Source organism: Microtus pennsylvanicus, chromosome 5 (genome assembly GCF_037038515.1).
Source record: "Microtus pennsylvanicus isolate mMicPen1 chromosome 5, mMicPen1.hap1, whole genome shotgun sequence".
Taxonomy (NCBI): Eukaryota; Metazoa; Chordata; class Mammalia; order Rodentia; family Cricetidae; genus Microtus; species Microtus pennsylvanicus.
Window position 1 is genome coordinate 125,341,891 of NC_134583.1, and position 15,554 is coordinate 125,357,444.

The following is a 15,554-nucleotide window of genomic DNA, read 5'->3' on the forward strand; positions in this document are numbered from 1 at the left end:
CACGAATAGTGGAATACAGTGGAATGCCTGTATTTGCTCTATGTGCTACCATACAGTTTGTGAGCTAGGGGCAAGGGGCTAGAGGTTAAAATACATAAACACACACACACACACACACACACACACACACACACACACACACACACACACACACACAGAGACATGGACCTCTAGTCACTGGTAAGAAGCCCTTTATTCAACTCACCCAGGAGGCTTAGCACCTAACAGTCAAGTGGGCCAACAGGTGAAAACCTTATCCTCTGATCCTCAAGGCCAAGAAGACAATGCGTGCTTGTGAAGTAGAGCTGGTAAACAATTTTGACACAGCCTATAGTAACTCAAATCAGAAGGAAAGTAAAGATCTCTAGCAAGGAAGAGCAGCTCAAGACCAGGACTCCTATTGGTCCCAACCACAGGTGAACAATTTAGATAGACCTATAAGTTATGAGGAAATAGAAACTTTTATAAAAAAAAAAAAACCTCTCATGCCAAAAAACAAAACAAAACAAAACAAAAAACCCAGGACCAGATGGTTTTAATGCAGAATTTTACCAGAAATTCCAAGAACAGCTGATACCTATACTCCTTTATGTGTTTCACATTATAGAAACATAAGAGTCTTGCCGAACTCTTCTTTTGAAGTTGCAGTTACCCTGATACCTAAACCACACAAAGACTTAAGCAAGAAAGACAAATACAGACCTATGTCACTCATGAACATCGATGCAAAAATTCTCAAAATACTGGCAAACCATCTTCAATGAGGTCTACTGCCCTTTTTGGCTACAGAAAGAAGAGCTGGAGAGATAGCTCAGTGGTAAAGCTCTGTTATTCCAAAGGTGAGAAGATTGATTCCTGGCAACCATATAATGGCTCACAACCATCTGCAGTGAGGCCTGGTGCCCTCTACTGACAACAGAAGGGAGACGCAGGAGAGATGGGAGAGGCAGGAGTTAAGAGCATTGCTTGCTGGTGGTTAAGAGCATTGCTTGCTGAGTTCAGCCCAGGAGGACCCAGGAGGACCCAGGACCCTCTCTCAAATGACTCATTCAAGGTCAGGCAAAGTCAAAACAAAGTGAGGGTTGAACGCCAACACCGCGGCCAGCCTTTAAGAATCTCAGACCTTCAGGAGGTTTTTTGTTGTTTTTTTTTTGGGGGGGGGGAGGTAAAATATGGTCAGAAGTTAGGGCTTTGTGGTGTTATTTTTTCTCTCCAATTTGCAGAAGAGACTCCCCTATAGCATCACTGACCTTGCCTTCTATCCCTAGAGGAACAGGTCTGTAGGTGCTTACTTACAAACCCACACTGGCAGTTTTTCTCTAAAGAGCAAGTCTTTGAGTTGAGAAAGTCCCAGCACCCGAAGGACAACTCTCATTGAAGGAAAAGGTGCTGGGCCAGGCATCTGCACTGTTTTTTTTTTTTTTGTGTGTGTGTGTCTTGTATATTCACAAAGGGTACTAGTCTATACCCATCCCTGAGGACATGGCCTGCCCAACAATGCCCCATTTCCCCATGGGTATCTGTATTCACAAAGGGTACTAGCCTATACCCACCCCTGAGGACATAGACCACTCAGCAATGCCCCGTGGGTATCTGAAACGGTTCTGTTGTATGGTATCTGCTGGGCAGGTGCTTCTCTGTTTTGCTCAAGTCTTGAACTTCTCACTAGGTTCTAGGCTGCTAAGACCACACTTTCCTGGCCGTTGCTTTCTCTGCATGCACAGGAAATGCCTGTAGGTCTGGCAGGCACTTCTTCCTCTCTCCACACTCCTGTTCCAAACTGCGCGTTCAATATTTGAGAACCTTTAACTGCATTTCCTCTTAGCCTGGACCACACTTGGGGTCACACTTTCTATTAAGCTATAAAGACCCCATTTTCCATCAGCTGGCTTAGAAAGGACTGTGTCTGTAGTCGTCAGATATCTTATAAATTCCAGCTTATAAACTATAATGGCACACTTTTTTGTTGTTTGTTTTGTTGTTGTTTGTTTGCTTTTCGAGACAGGTTTTCTCTGTGTAGCCCTGGTTGTCCTGGAACTCACTATGTAAACCAGCCTGGCCTTGAACACTGAGACATTGTCCCCACCCCCTGCCTCCTTAGTGCTGGAGCTAAAGGTGTAAGCCACCACTGCCCAGCTTAAATGCCACTCTTACAAACATGCAAGAAACCTAAGAATCATTTTCTTCATCTGAACTAATTTTTTAAATATAGCAATATAGAAGAAGGAAGTAGGAAAAAAACCACCAGAAATCAGGGGGCTAGGAGTAGAGTTGAATATTTATTTGAACTAAAGTAAAATTCCCTTATTAAACCCTTTGCACATGACGTCGTGATTCTGGCTGCTTTAGACCATGGTGAACTAGCATGCACAATGCAGATACAGTTCTTGAGAAAGGACCGCTTGTCAACCACATGAATAATTTACCTATAATATTAGTAAGACCTCTTTGTTTTGAAGAAACATAAAGGAGTGATGGAGTATGGCAGCCTTTGAGCAAGGCCTTGAAAGGGGGCTACGTTGACATTTGGAAGAAATTGAGTCTCCCTCACAGGAAATAGACAGCGTGTACAAAGAAGCCAAGAGAATCCCCCTGCAGTGACTGAGAAACAGCTAGGAGGAAGCCTGGCTGGGGCGGAGGGTAGGGGTAGAGCTTGCGGCACCTTGTAGGCGATCTGGGTACTTGGGCTTTTACCACAGGGGGATGAGGATTCAGAGGAGTGTTCAAACAGGGGAGCAACTGGCCCTCATTTGACAAGTTTCAAGCTGCAAGGTAAGCGGACAAGCATAAAAGAGGAGTGGCAGGTAAGGAGATCACCGAAATGAGCTCCGGAATTCATTGTCCTGGAAATCATAAAACATGCTTTGGGTGTAAACAAAAGGGAAGTGTACTACAATTACGGAATACAAAATAAGAATGGGAAACATTTTTAAAAAATGCTTAAGCTGTGAGGCAAAAGATGCTACCACATCTATTCTCGATGCCACGGACTCTGGACCTATGCTCCAGAGGCGAGCTTCTCCAGAGGTTGCAGCAGTTGGCCAGTACAAAGGTAGTGGTGTGCATGCCTTTAGTTCCTGCGCTCGGGAGGCAGAAGCAGGCGAACCTCTGAATTCGAGGACAACCTGATCTACAAAGTGAGTTCCAGGACAGCCAGGGCTACACAGAGAAACCCTGTCTCGAAAAACAAGCAAAAAGCAAAAGCAAAAGAATAAGCTTTTATGGGCTTTCTCGGGATGTTCTCCTCTTCCTATTTCCCAAAATTGCCTGGATGCCCCCCTCCTCCCCAAAAAATGCAGCTCCCATCTCATTCTGTGATTATAGCACAATTGCTTGAGAATTCCTGTGATTAAGGTTTGTTTGGGAAGCTGCTCACTAACTTCCCCACGCTTTACTTGGGCACACTTAGGAGTTTGCTGAGGTCTAAAAAACACCACAGGACATCTGTGAGGGCCGGCAGGTGGCGCCACGTGATCGTGAGCAGCCGATGGCGCTCAGAGGCCTGCAGGCAGCGGGTCCACAGCTTTACCAGGGCCACCCTGTCACCTCGAATCTCCCGAGGAGCGATGTGCAGGAGTGCAGGCTGGGGGCTTGACCAGTATCCCCATTTGATTTTAGGTTCTGTGCACCCTAAGCCGTCTCCACTCGGCTCTGGTGCTCCCAGGGCAGGAGGGTTCAGCCCTTTCTGCACCGACGCGGAGCCCCGTGGAACCCGCAAGGTCCTGCAGCGAGGACCCGCAACCTCGCGCCTCTGGGCAGTGCTGCAGGGCTACCAGGCCACGCGCGGGGGATCTACTACAGAGACCCCACAGGGAGCGCCGCACCCGCGGACCGCTCCTCTTCATTGGCCGCCTGGAGGAAGACCACGCCCCTTTCCCTACAGCGCTCCTTTTTGACTGGCTCTCGGGTCCGGGATGGCCACGCCTCCTCCCCTCGCATACACAAGAGTCACGCGCCTTTCAGTTGGAAACTTGGCATGCTGAGGAGGACAGTGGCCCTCATCTCCCCGCCCACCGCCCGTGCCATTGGTGCGGCACGCAGACTGCGACCACGCCCCCATTCCAGCCCCCTGGCTGGGAAGGCGGGAACCCGCTCTTGATTGGCTGGCCGACCTGCCATTCGTGGGAGGGCTAGCACACCCCTCCCTCCCCTCCCTCCTCCCGCGAGCCCGGGGGTTCCACAGCGGGCCCAGTCCGAGTCAGTGTCATTCAGAGAGGCGGACTGCTGAGTGCTGGGCGCGGACGCGCGGCTGCAGTCCTGCTCGGGCGCCGGTGCCTGCGCTCGCGCCGCCGGGTGGGAAGGATGAAGCCTCAGCTGGAGCAGCCACCCTATGATTGGCTGTGGCGCTTGTGAACCCGAAGTAAAGATGGCGGGCGGGCAGGCAGCCGCCGCACTGCCCACTTGGAAGATGGCGGCTCGCCGCAGCCTCAGTGCCCGCGGCCGGGGGGTCCTGCAGGCAGCTGCGGGCCGGCTGCTGCCGCTGCTCCTGCTGAGCTGCTGCTGCGGCGCGGGCGGCTGCACAGCGGCCGGCGAGAACGAAGAGACCGTGATCATTGGGCTGCGGCTGGAGGACACGAACGACGTGTCGTTCATGGAAGGGGGTGCGCTGCGGGTGAGCGAGCGGACCCGGGTCAAGCTGCGGGTGTACGGGCAGAACATCAACAACGAGACGTGGTCCCGCATCGCCTTCACCGAGCACGAGCGGCGCCGGCACACACCCGGCGAGCGCGGGCTGGGGGGCCCCGCGCCTCCGGAGCCGGACAGCGGCCCCCAGCGCTGCGGCATCCGCACCTCAGACATCATCATCTTGCCCCACATCATTCTCAATCGCCGCACATCGGGCATCATCGAGATCGAGATCAAACCGCTGCGCAAGATGGAGAAGAGCAAGTCTTATTACCTGTGCACGTCTCTCTCCACGCCCGCACTGGGTGCCGGCGGCTCCGGGTCTGCGAGTGGCGCCGTCGGGGGCAAGGGTGGCGCGGGGGTGGCCGGACTCCCGCCTCCCCCATGGGCCGAGACCACCTGGATTTACCACGACGGTGAGGACACCAAGATGATCGTGGGCGAGGAGAAGAAGTTCCTGCTGCCCTTCTGGCTGCAAGTGATCTTCATCTCGCTGCTGCTGTGCCTTTCAGGCATGTTCAGCGGCCTCAACCTGGGGCTCATGGCTCTGGACCCGATGGAGCTGCGCATCGTGCAAAACTGCGGCACCGAGAAAGAGAAGAATTACGCCAAGCGCATCGAGCCGGTGCGCAGGCAGGGCAACTACCTGCTGTGCTCGCTGCTGCTGGGCAACGTGCTGGTCAACACCACGCTCACCATCCTGCTCGACGACATCGCGGGCTCAGGCCTTGTGGCGGTGGTGGTCTCCACCATTGGCATCGTCATCTTCGGGGAAATCGTGCCCCAAGCCATTTGCTCCCGACACGGCCTGGCAGTAGGGGCCAACACCATCTTTCTCACCAAGTTTTTCATGATGATGACCTTCCCCGCTTCTTACCCGGTTAGCAAACTGCTGGACTGCGTCCTGGGCCAGGAGATAGGCACTGTCTATAACCGGGAAAAACTGCTGGAGATGCTCCGGGTCACTGACCCCTATAACGACCTCGTTAAAGAGGAACTGAACATCATCCAAGGGGCTCTGGAGCTCCGCACCAAGACGGTAGAGGACGTGATGACTCCCCTCCGGGACTGTTTCATGATCACCGGCGAGGCTATCTTGGACTTCAACACCATGTCCGAAATCATGGAGAGTGGCTACACGCGAATCCCAGTGTTCGAGGGAGAGCGTTCCAACATCGTGGACCTGCTCTTTGTCAAAGACTTGGCCTTCGTGGACCCAGATGACTGTACTCCCTTGAAAACCATCACCAAATTTTACAACCACCCCTTGCACTTCGTCTTCAATGACACCAAGTTGGACGCTATGCTGGAAGAATTTAAGAAAGGTGAGAATTTTTGCTCTTTTTTTTTTTAATTGGCTCTTCTCTTTCTGCCTCCATCCTCCTCCCTCCCTGAGTCCTCTACCCCCAGACCAACCCCCCAGGGAGAGTTGACCGGAATTTCTCCTAATTGCACAGCTGAAAGGGTGGCATGGACTTGGGGACGGATTGAACTAGTAAGCACTTCTGGGTTTAAAAGCCTGAGACTGTCATTACTTTTCCCACATCATCAAAAAACAAGCTTTGTAATTTCAGTGCATGAAACTTGACCCCCTTGGGGCCTCTGGTCTTGAGGGATCTACTTCATTCATTGTCTGGCTTCAGAATAGGTCGGTGAAAGTACAGGCTGGCTCCCGAGATGCCCTTCGGTTATATCTGATACAGACATTTGGAGAAAATTTAAGCAGCCTTAAAAAACCCAGTGTAATCCTTTTCCTCTTCCTTAAACATCCACATTGACATTTCGAAGATTGGCAGTGTAATTTTGGTGGATTTTGTTCTTGGCTGTCTGGCATCCTGCAGGGTAGGTTGAGGTCTTTTGCGGGTGGAGCAGGGGTAAAGAAAGTACCATTAAAACCCCCACTTTATTTAGATGTGACTTCTCTACCTGGAAAAGAGGAGTTTTGCTTTATTTAAAGCAAACTTCGTCATTACCATCTAACTGGGAAAAGCTGGAGGTGAATTAACTTTTGACGCTCTGTATCTGTCCTCCTTTCCTGCTTACACTTATCTGTCAATAGTGAAGTTTCCTAAAGCAAGTGTGGTTTGGGTAGAAAAGTCGAACCTGTGACAGTGATGTGCATACCGTTCTTAATCGTGATTTATTCTTTGATTTTTCGTCAGTTTAAAAATGTTCTTTTAATCTCAGGTCCTTGATACATTAAGATGAAATACTCCATCTCCAAATCCGGGTTCTAGGGTATTGACTAGGAAGAGGCCCAGCGTCTGGTGTTTGAGTGTTCACAGCTTACCGTTTCTTGGATTGTAATATTGCGTGTCTTAATTTGTCATAAATAGGTAAATGGCAAGCTGTACTATTAGTATTGAGACTTTGGAAGTTTCCAGTAAGTAGCTAGTGCGGTTAAAACCAAGGGATGCTGAGTTTTGTCATTGGTGCTTGGCATGCACCGGCACTGCAAAGTGTGTGTAACCTTGCATGACCCGAAAACTAAATTCCCATTCTTCGCATGGAATTTCGATCACTAATGGGGTTGCTACCCTGACAAAAGCCATATGTACCTGGTGACAGCTCAATGGATGTGATCATTTGAACATACAGTGTGTGTGCTTGTCCTTGCTCCCTTTTCTTGGATGAATGGTGTCCTTTCTGGAACAGGACCACAATGCAGTAATTTTCATATAAAAAAAATAGAGCAGAATGTGCTTCAGGGCTTAGTAATTTGCATTTAAAAGCAGGAGGAGAAAAAGAAAATGTCCAGTATCTCTAGCTACAGAGCATTTGGGGTGTCTGTTGACTGCTAAGCTGTTTATTAGAGCACTGAACTAGCGTCTTCTCTCTGCCACACAGGAAGACGTCTTGAATACTTCAGGATGCCCTGAAGTCCCAGTGCATGCAGTTTCTTACGTCCTTTGTTGTTGTTGTTGTTTTTATTCTTGTTCAGATTTTTTGCTTATCACCTTATATATTGCTAATATTAGGCTGAGTCCGGCATGATGATGTGGACCTGTGGTTCCAGCTATGTGGGAGGCTGAAGCTGGAGGATTGCTTGAGTCTAGAGTTCCACATAGGCCTAGTCCATTAAAACAAAACAAAACCCAACACCTATTGGTTTGTACTCCCTGCTAGAGGCTTTCTTTACTTCGGTATCTTTTTTTTTTTTAGAATTTGGCTGTTTACTTCCTACTCCTACTCAAAGTTTAAAAAATTTTATATTACTTTAAAATTCGTTATTGGTTAGTTGTGCTTGAACCAGGTTTCTGTGGCTGCTTTAATTTTTTCATTGTAGGAGGAGCTGTTTTCCCCTCAGAATCACCTCTCATTGGTACCCCTCTCGTCAGGGTCTGGCCAAGAGGTTTCTATGTACCTGACCCTTTGAACTCATGACCCCTCCTGCCTCAGTCTTCCAAGTGTTGGGGTCCCAGGTGCTCACCACACAGCCTGGCTCTCAGTACCTTTTGAAATGTGTTCTTCAAGTGATGGAAATATTGGTGTTTTCCTATAAGTTCTAGAAAAATAACACGTATTATTTCACTTTAGTTTTTATCCAATGAGATGCACATGTTTGGTTAAGAAGCAGAGCAAATGGAAGATGCGTTTGGTCTAGTAACCGATTCTGAAAAGCAAAGACAGTGGCAAACTGGAGAGTTAAGCCATGTTTTTAAAAGAACAAAATGGCTGTTTGCTACTTAAACAATTCCCTTTGATTTTTTAAAGATGAATTTGGTCAATTTAACTTTCCAATCACTTACATTAGTTCTTTTTTTTTAATTAAAATTATTTATTTAATTTTATGTGATTGTGTATGTGCCCAAGTGTGTGTATGTGCACCAAGTACTTGCAAAAGTCAGAGTTGTCAGATCCCCTAGAACTGGAGTTACCAGGTTGTGAGCCAGCTGCCATGTGGGCACTGGGAACCGAACTCAGGTCCTCTGCATGAGCAATAAGTGCATAACTACTGAGCATCTCTTTAGCCCCTGTCCTTTTCTTTTAGAAAAAAAGTTTATGAAACCACATTCAAATCTGAAACTCTTAAAAAAGAAAGACAAGAGAAAAGAAACACAGAAACTGAAACAATGACATTTTTGTTTTGAAAGCAATATATTTTGACAAATTAAAAAAAATTATATTGGTTTTACCAGTTTACAACACTCTTTTATACTCTGGTGTAATATATACTTTTTCATACTATAAATGATGCTATATTTGCTATACTAACAGAAGGTTGAAATTAAATTTGTAGATACTTTTTAAAGCAGGTATTAATATATTGCCCAGGTATCAGTTCTTTTTAATGTATGAGAAATAGTTCACCTGATTTTCTTTTCGTGATCTGCTAGTTAAGATATAACTGTTTTTCTAATGTATTGGGTATTGAACTCGTGGCAGCTTGTTACCAGTGGGCTTGCCTCAGCTCTGTGAACTAATTAAATTTTTTTAAAGTTTATTTATTTATTTATTTATTTATTTATTTATTTATTTATTTATTTATTTATGGGTATGTGTGTAGAGATCAGAGGACAGCTTGTGGGAGTTGGTTCTCTCCTTCATTCTGGAGATGGAAGTCAGGGGTCAGGCTTGGCAGCAAGCACCGTTATCGGTTGGGCCACCTCAGCCCCTGCTGTCGTGCGTTTTATGTTTGTGATAAATAATGCACGGTGTGTGGGATGCGCTGCAAACTTCCCTCTCCCTTTCCTCCTCTTATCTCCATTTCTAAAAACCAGAAAGAGAACAAAACAAACACTCCACAATCCCCCTAGAACCCCAGACTGGTTAGATCATTAACCCAAATCTCATTGGAAATTCCCTGTGTAATTGAGCTAAAGCTTTTCTTGTCGATGTTTGTAATCAGTCTGATTTAGTCTTCACCAAGGTGGTGGAAATGGAAGGTTTGGTAATTGGGAAGAGATGCTGCTGTTGTGTAAGAATCTTGAGTGTCTCCTTTTAGGGGCCAGGACTTTTAAACTCTAGGTAACTTGTCGCTTTGTTTGAGAGCAGAAGGTAGTAATGGTGCTAACTTTATAGTTTGACATCGTGGTGGTGATAAGGATGGTTTTGTGCCATTACGGTCTGAAGGCGTCTGTGAAGAGTCGTGTCGAAATCTCACCTCTGATGTGGTGTTATCCCTATGTTACCAATGCTGACAGTTGAGGCTTAGAGTGCATGATTTGTTTGAGCTCACATAGTAATTCACTGATAAGGGTTTTAATTCATGTCTGTGTGACATCAGAATTAGTTATTTGTTTTTGTTTTCATTTGTTTGTTTATTCCATGTGCTGAGCTACACCTCCATCTCTAGAACTCACTCTCTTAATCATTCTCTTATACTAATTTCAAATACTGACTGATATTTGTGTTATTTTAAATTTACTTATTTTTATTTTATGTATGAATATGTATGGACCCTATGCTCCTGCCTGGTGCCTGTGGGAGTCAGAAGAGGGCATCGCATCCCTTGGAACTGGAGTTAAGGATGGTTGTGAACCACCATGTGGGTGCTGGGAACTGATGGGTCCTCTCCAAGAGCATCAGGTACCCCTAAGCACTGAGCCAACTCTTCAGCCCCAGCGTTTCTGTTTTAATGAGTGTGAGATTTGGTCTTCTGTCAAAACATTGCCTCAGAGCCTTTTGGGCAATAGGCTTTGTGCTTATATGTGATTATATGTGTTACATGTGTTTATATGTGTTTTTGTTGCTCTAGAGCCAGTGCTTTGGTGATAGTGGATAGAGGTTGGTGCCCTCTTTTTAAATATTGTAATATTCGGAGGTTTTTGCTTGTATGACCGCAATACCATTTTTCTTTCTTTCTTTCTTTCTTTTTTTGTGAGAGTTACACATCCAGCACTGAGATCCTTCGTGGATGTTTTACAGCAACATTATACTCTAGCATGCTACTTTACCACTGTTTTCTTTTATTGCTTTATGTATATGAGCGTTTTGTCTGCATGTAGGTCTGTGCACCACATGCATGCCTGGTGCCCAGCGGTGGTGAGCCTTCAAGTGGGTGCTGGGAATCTAACCCGTGTCCTTCCAAACAACAAGTGCAGGAGCCAAATTCCCACCCCTCCGACAGTTTTCTAATGGTTCAGTTATGTAACACTGTTTCTCCTGCTTTCTTACCTGTTTCCCCTTTGAGTCACACAATAATTTGTCAAGTGATTTTATCTTTGTTGTTTTGCAGTTACCATATTAACACTTGGTTGCTAATGGTGGTCCTTTTCAAGCTCACATCTCACAGCCACTGGCCAGGTCATTGGATGATAGTTGCTTACAAATCTAAATAAGAAAATAAGCTCCCCAAGTCACAGTAGAAGATGAGAGAACTCAAGAAAACTGTCTAATGCAAAACAATGCAGAGGGAAGAAAACCTTAACAAAACCCTGCTTGTTTGGTGCACAACAGCTTGTTGGGCTCCTCCTTTACCTGTCGTACCTTCTTATCAAAGGGTTGTGGACTCTAGCCGCCCAAGTATCTACACCGAGGTGACTTTGAAGAATTAGTAACCAGTTATTGGGTTTTTCCCCTTTATTTTTTTTCCTCTTCCTTGTAACAGTTACATTCCGGTATTGCAGGAATCATGGTCACAGCTGTTTGGGACTTACGTGGTGAGGTTCTTCGTCTCAGCCTAGGATTTAGCTCGAAACAGGCAACTACCTAATGGTCTTCGAAGGGTGCATGCATAATTTCCATTTACAACATTAGGTATGGGCTGGGGCGGTAGCACAATTGGTATGGTGCTTATCTAGCACGTACAGAACCCTGGTTTCAGTCCCCAGCACTATATATTGGGCATGGTGACACATATTTGTAATTTTAGCACTTGGGAGGTGGAGGCAGAAGGGTCAGAAGTTCAAGGTCATCCTTGGTTACACAGTAAGTTTGAGCCCAGTCTGGGTATGTGGGACTCTATCTTAGAAAACAGAAACCCATTAGGTACATAATTCTCTGTTTCTGCAACTTGGTGAGTCTTTCTCTGTGACTATGTTAAGAGTTTACTTGGACTTCCCACAGGTCAGGGAACCCTGATTGCTCTTCGGGCTGATGAGGGAGGGGGACTTGATCGGGGGAGGGGGAGGGAAATGGGAGGCGGTGGCGGGGAGGAGGCAGAAATCTTTAATAAATAAATAAATTAAAATAAAATAAAATAAAAAAAGAGTTTAATATGGAAATATTTTTTCCCTTCACCAAATTCGATGTTCTATTTGTCTAGAATGTAGAAGGATATTTTAAAAAGATGTGAATGGTATCAGCAGTAGATCTGCATATTTCTATGCTCTTATTTTTGTGGGTGCAGTACCATATATTAAACTGTTGTAATTTTGGATGCTTTTCTGGTGTACTTGAGAAGTCAGGTAGTATAGAATTGAAGTGAGAAGGTGCGCAGCTTGAAGACTTTCTAGTCCAATGTTTGCCGATATTTTCACCAGGTGACAGATGTTTTCACACCAGGTGACAAGACTTGTTTGGGTCACTTATTAAGGGTAAGATCCTAGGGTTCACTCAGAGACTTTGTGATTATAGGCTCTGGGGAAAGGGCTGTGGAATCTACTATTGTTAGGCTACCTCAAGGATGTTCATAGGGGATGACCTTGGTAGCAAACATAGTTTCTCAACCCCAGGAACAAGGAAAGTAAATCTGGAAAATGGAGATGTGTTTGGGGCCATACCCTCAACCCCTGTAACCAGGATAAAACATGGAAAGGAGGGACGAGTTTGGGGCCATGCCATGTCCTTGGCACATCCACTGGACCAGAACTCGCATCCCTGACTTCTAGACTGGCATTCTTTCCTTCCTTCCTTTCTTCAGAGTTAAAGGTTAGCCACATCACTGAGAAATCGAGTTTTCAGGTTTGCTGTTGGTTTCTATCTTGTGACTTTGATGTCACTATTTTAGATGTCTCCTGCTCAAACAATCGTCAACTGTCCCTTTGTTACACAGATAGATAATAGGTCTGACGGTGTAATTGGATTTTATGTTGTGTTTTACTTTAGCTTAGTTGATAACTGAGGTTTTACTTTATTATGACCAGAGTGGGAGTGTTCTTGGAGACTTGGGTATTGTTTTGTAGATCACTCCTAGCCTTCAGCTGTTAAATACAAGTACTCCTTTGGTTAGGGACATATTTGCTCCTTTCTCCTTAGTTGGTTTTCTTTTTGGAGTGGTGAAAGTTAGATTTGGGTCTGCCGAGTAGCGTTTCCTTGTTCCCGCTCACAGACATTTCTGTTGAGATGTTGAGGGCCGGAGCGTCCCGTCATGGCAGAGCGTGTTCCTGAGTGCGTTGAGGCTTGCTCCTCTTCATGATTATCGTATGCACTCCTCCACCTTTTTTCCCAGACAGGATTTCACTGTGTAGCCCTGGCTGTCCTGGAACTCACTCCACAGACCAGGCTGGTCTTCCAGAGGACCCAGGGTCAATTCCCAGCACCCACATGGCAGCTCATGCTTGTCTGTAACTCCAGTTCTAGGATTTCTAACACCCTCACAGAGATATACATACAGGCAAAACACCAATGAATATAAAATAAAAATAAATCTAAAAAACTTTTAAAACAATTCAATAGCAAATAAAAACATAAAATACGATGTTGCCTCAGTGTGTTTTGTGGGGTTTCCTGGTTAATGGTATTTTAATTGTACCTAAATTTCCTAACCATTAAAATTAACTGGCTCTCAAAAGAGTATGGAATGTTTCAGGACCTAAATGATTCTGAGGCCCTTTGAGGGACCAGCACTATATGGAACCCCCACAAAACCCAAGAAAAAAGGCTTGACAAGGTCCTTGCCCAATTCATCCAGACTGTACCCAAAAGGGCTACTGTCTAACTCTAGGCACTAATTACACAAAAACTTCCAAAAATCAAGGATGATCTCTATTAGAATTTGGCTTATATTGTTCATTTAAAAAATTCAAAGGAAGCTTCGGTGGTGGGGGCTCACGGGGAGGTAGGGAGCTGACAGCGAGTGCCCTTTGTGGGATATATGCTGTTGAGCCAGACTAGGTGGGAATGGGCAGTGGTGGTACCAACCACTTCCCCTGTTTAGATTTTATTTACTTATCTATTTATTTTCAGACTTGATGTGAGATTTATTAGAAAGCATGACTGATGGGATGTGGGACTCAACACCATGCAAGCCATCAGGGGTACGGGGCTACCCCTTGTCCAGGCCACAGATGGGGATGTATTTGACCCCACAACCCTCAGGGATGAGCTACTTCTCAGCTACCATGTCTTCAAATTCATCTGCATTGAATAGTAAAGCCCTGCTGCTCTGAGATGTGGACCTTCTGGTAGCCAGGGACCTTGCACTTGGCTCTACACAGACCCTCAATCACATGTTCCTCACTCCACAGTTGGTGCAGATGGACCTGATGACCTGGTCAACTTGCATGCCTGGGGCTCTCCAGTGGCACCCACATACCTCTCTGGAGTCTGGGTTGGGCATAGCATTGAGGTCAGGTACATGCATATCCAGCATAAAACTCTCCAGGGTCCCTTAGGGGACCTGTACAAGCAGCAGGATGTATACTCCAAGGAGGCTGCTCTTTGTAGCCATTGAGTGCTATCCCCCGACCCCATTGGCTTAACTGCCTGGAGCTTTCCCCTGTTTTGTGTTAGTGCTGCCACTGATCATAAATACTATTCTGACTGGGTCTTCGTCTCTCACACTCGGTGTCTTCTACTGATGCATGTCAGACCTGGGCCTGAGTGATTCTTTTTGGCTTGGCATGCCGTGGGAAGAATGCCACTGCTTAACAGTTAAGAGAAGTAGGGGTCCCTTGCGTCTGCTTTGGATCGTAACTGACTTTGTTGATCCTAGTAGGAAATGGAGCTGGTTCCTAACTCATATCATATGCAGTCAGAACTAATGTGTGCCAGGCGGGGTGGCACACTCCTATAATCCTAGTGCTTCAGAGGCTGAGGCAGGAGCATGGTGGTTTCAAGGTCAATCTGGAAAGTACAGCAAGATCTTGTGTCAGAAAAAGAAAAGAAAAAAAAGTGAAAATAAATAAGACTCCGGGATAGTTAATGCCTACTTGGTTATTTTTGTATTATAATAGTACTTTATTGATAATTGTATGTGGTGGCAAGAGCAGATTAAGTTCCTGTGACTGGAACACAATTCCAGAGACTGGATAATTTGTACATCTGTCTGTTTTTCCCAGCTCTCCAGGCTGGGAAGTCCAAGATCAGGGATTTGGTGTCTAGTAAAGACTTTCTTACCTTGTCCTCATATGACAGAAAAGTGACAGGGCACAAAAGAGCCTTAGGCTAGTTTCCTCCAGCCTGGCATAAGGGCCTGAGTCATTCTTGAGGCCACCCTCATGACCCGGCCTGCCCTCAGGGCCCCGGCTCTTAGTACCCCCATGGTGAGGATTAAGTTTCAACATGAATTTTTCATGGGTCAGTTCACAGTAGCTGTTTGCAGTCCAGACTAAGATTGACTGTCAGGGTTTGTCATGGTTGTATTGTCAGAATCTCATAAGAGACTAATTAGCGTAGCCCCCACCCCCTTCTCTTTTATGAAAGTTTTTCCTTCTTTGCTCTCATTATTGGTACGTGTGTATGTGCGCCCTGGTGCAAATGCGGCAGCCAGAAAAGCTGGCTCTCTCCTTCCACCATGTGGGTACTGGGGATTGAACGCAGATCGCTTGGTGGCATACCCTTCACCCACTGGCCATCTCACCAGCCCTCCTTGGCAATGTGGTTGAATTCTGGGCCCACCCTTTTCCGGCTGTTTGCTAATTTGACAGCTGACTGCAGTTTATTACATGTTCTAATTTCTCTAAAGTACAAGAGTGAAGATTATAACTATAGGTGACAGGAAGGGATAACAAAGACGAAAAATATACAGAAAGTTTTCATGAGTTTTGAAAGCCCTTGAATGTCCCAGGTTTTAATATAAAAGGAAATTCTCAGATTACTCTGAT

At 46.0% G+C, this 15,554-nt stretch overlaps 1 protein-coding gene and 1 pseudogene across 1 annotated transcript in view; one reads left to right on the forward strand and one right to left on the reverse strand.

The window, feature by feature from the left end:
* Positions 1-4,208: 4,208 nt before the first annotated feature.
* Cnnm2 (cyclin and CBS domain divalent metal cation transport mediator 2) overlaps positions 4,209-15,554 on the forward strand; it is a 127,731-nt gene continuing 116,385 nt past the window's right edge. The window contains exon 1 of the mRNA XM_075974310.1: positions 4,209-5,951. Coding sequence (XP_075830425.1) covers positions 4,331-5,951 — 1,621 coding nt within the window. The 5' untranslated portion in view covers positions 4,209-4,330. The remainder of the gene's footprint in view (positions 5,952-15,554) is intronic.
* Positions 14,102-14,202, reverse strand: LOC142851454 (small nucleolar RNA SNORA70; annotated as a pseudogene).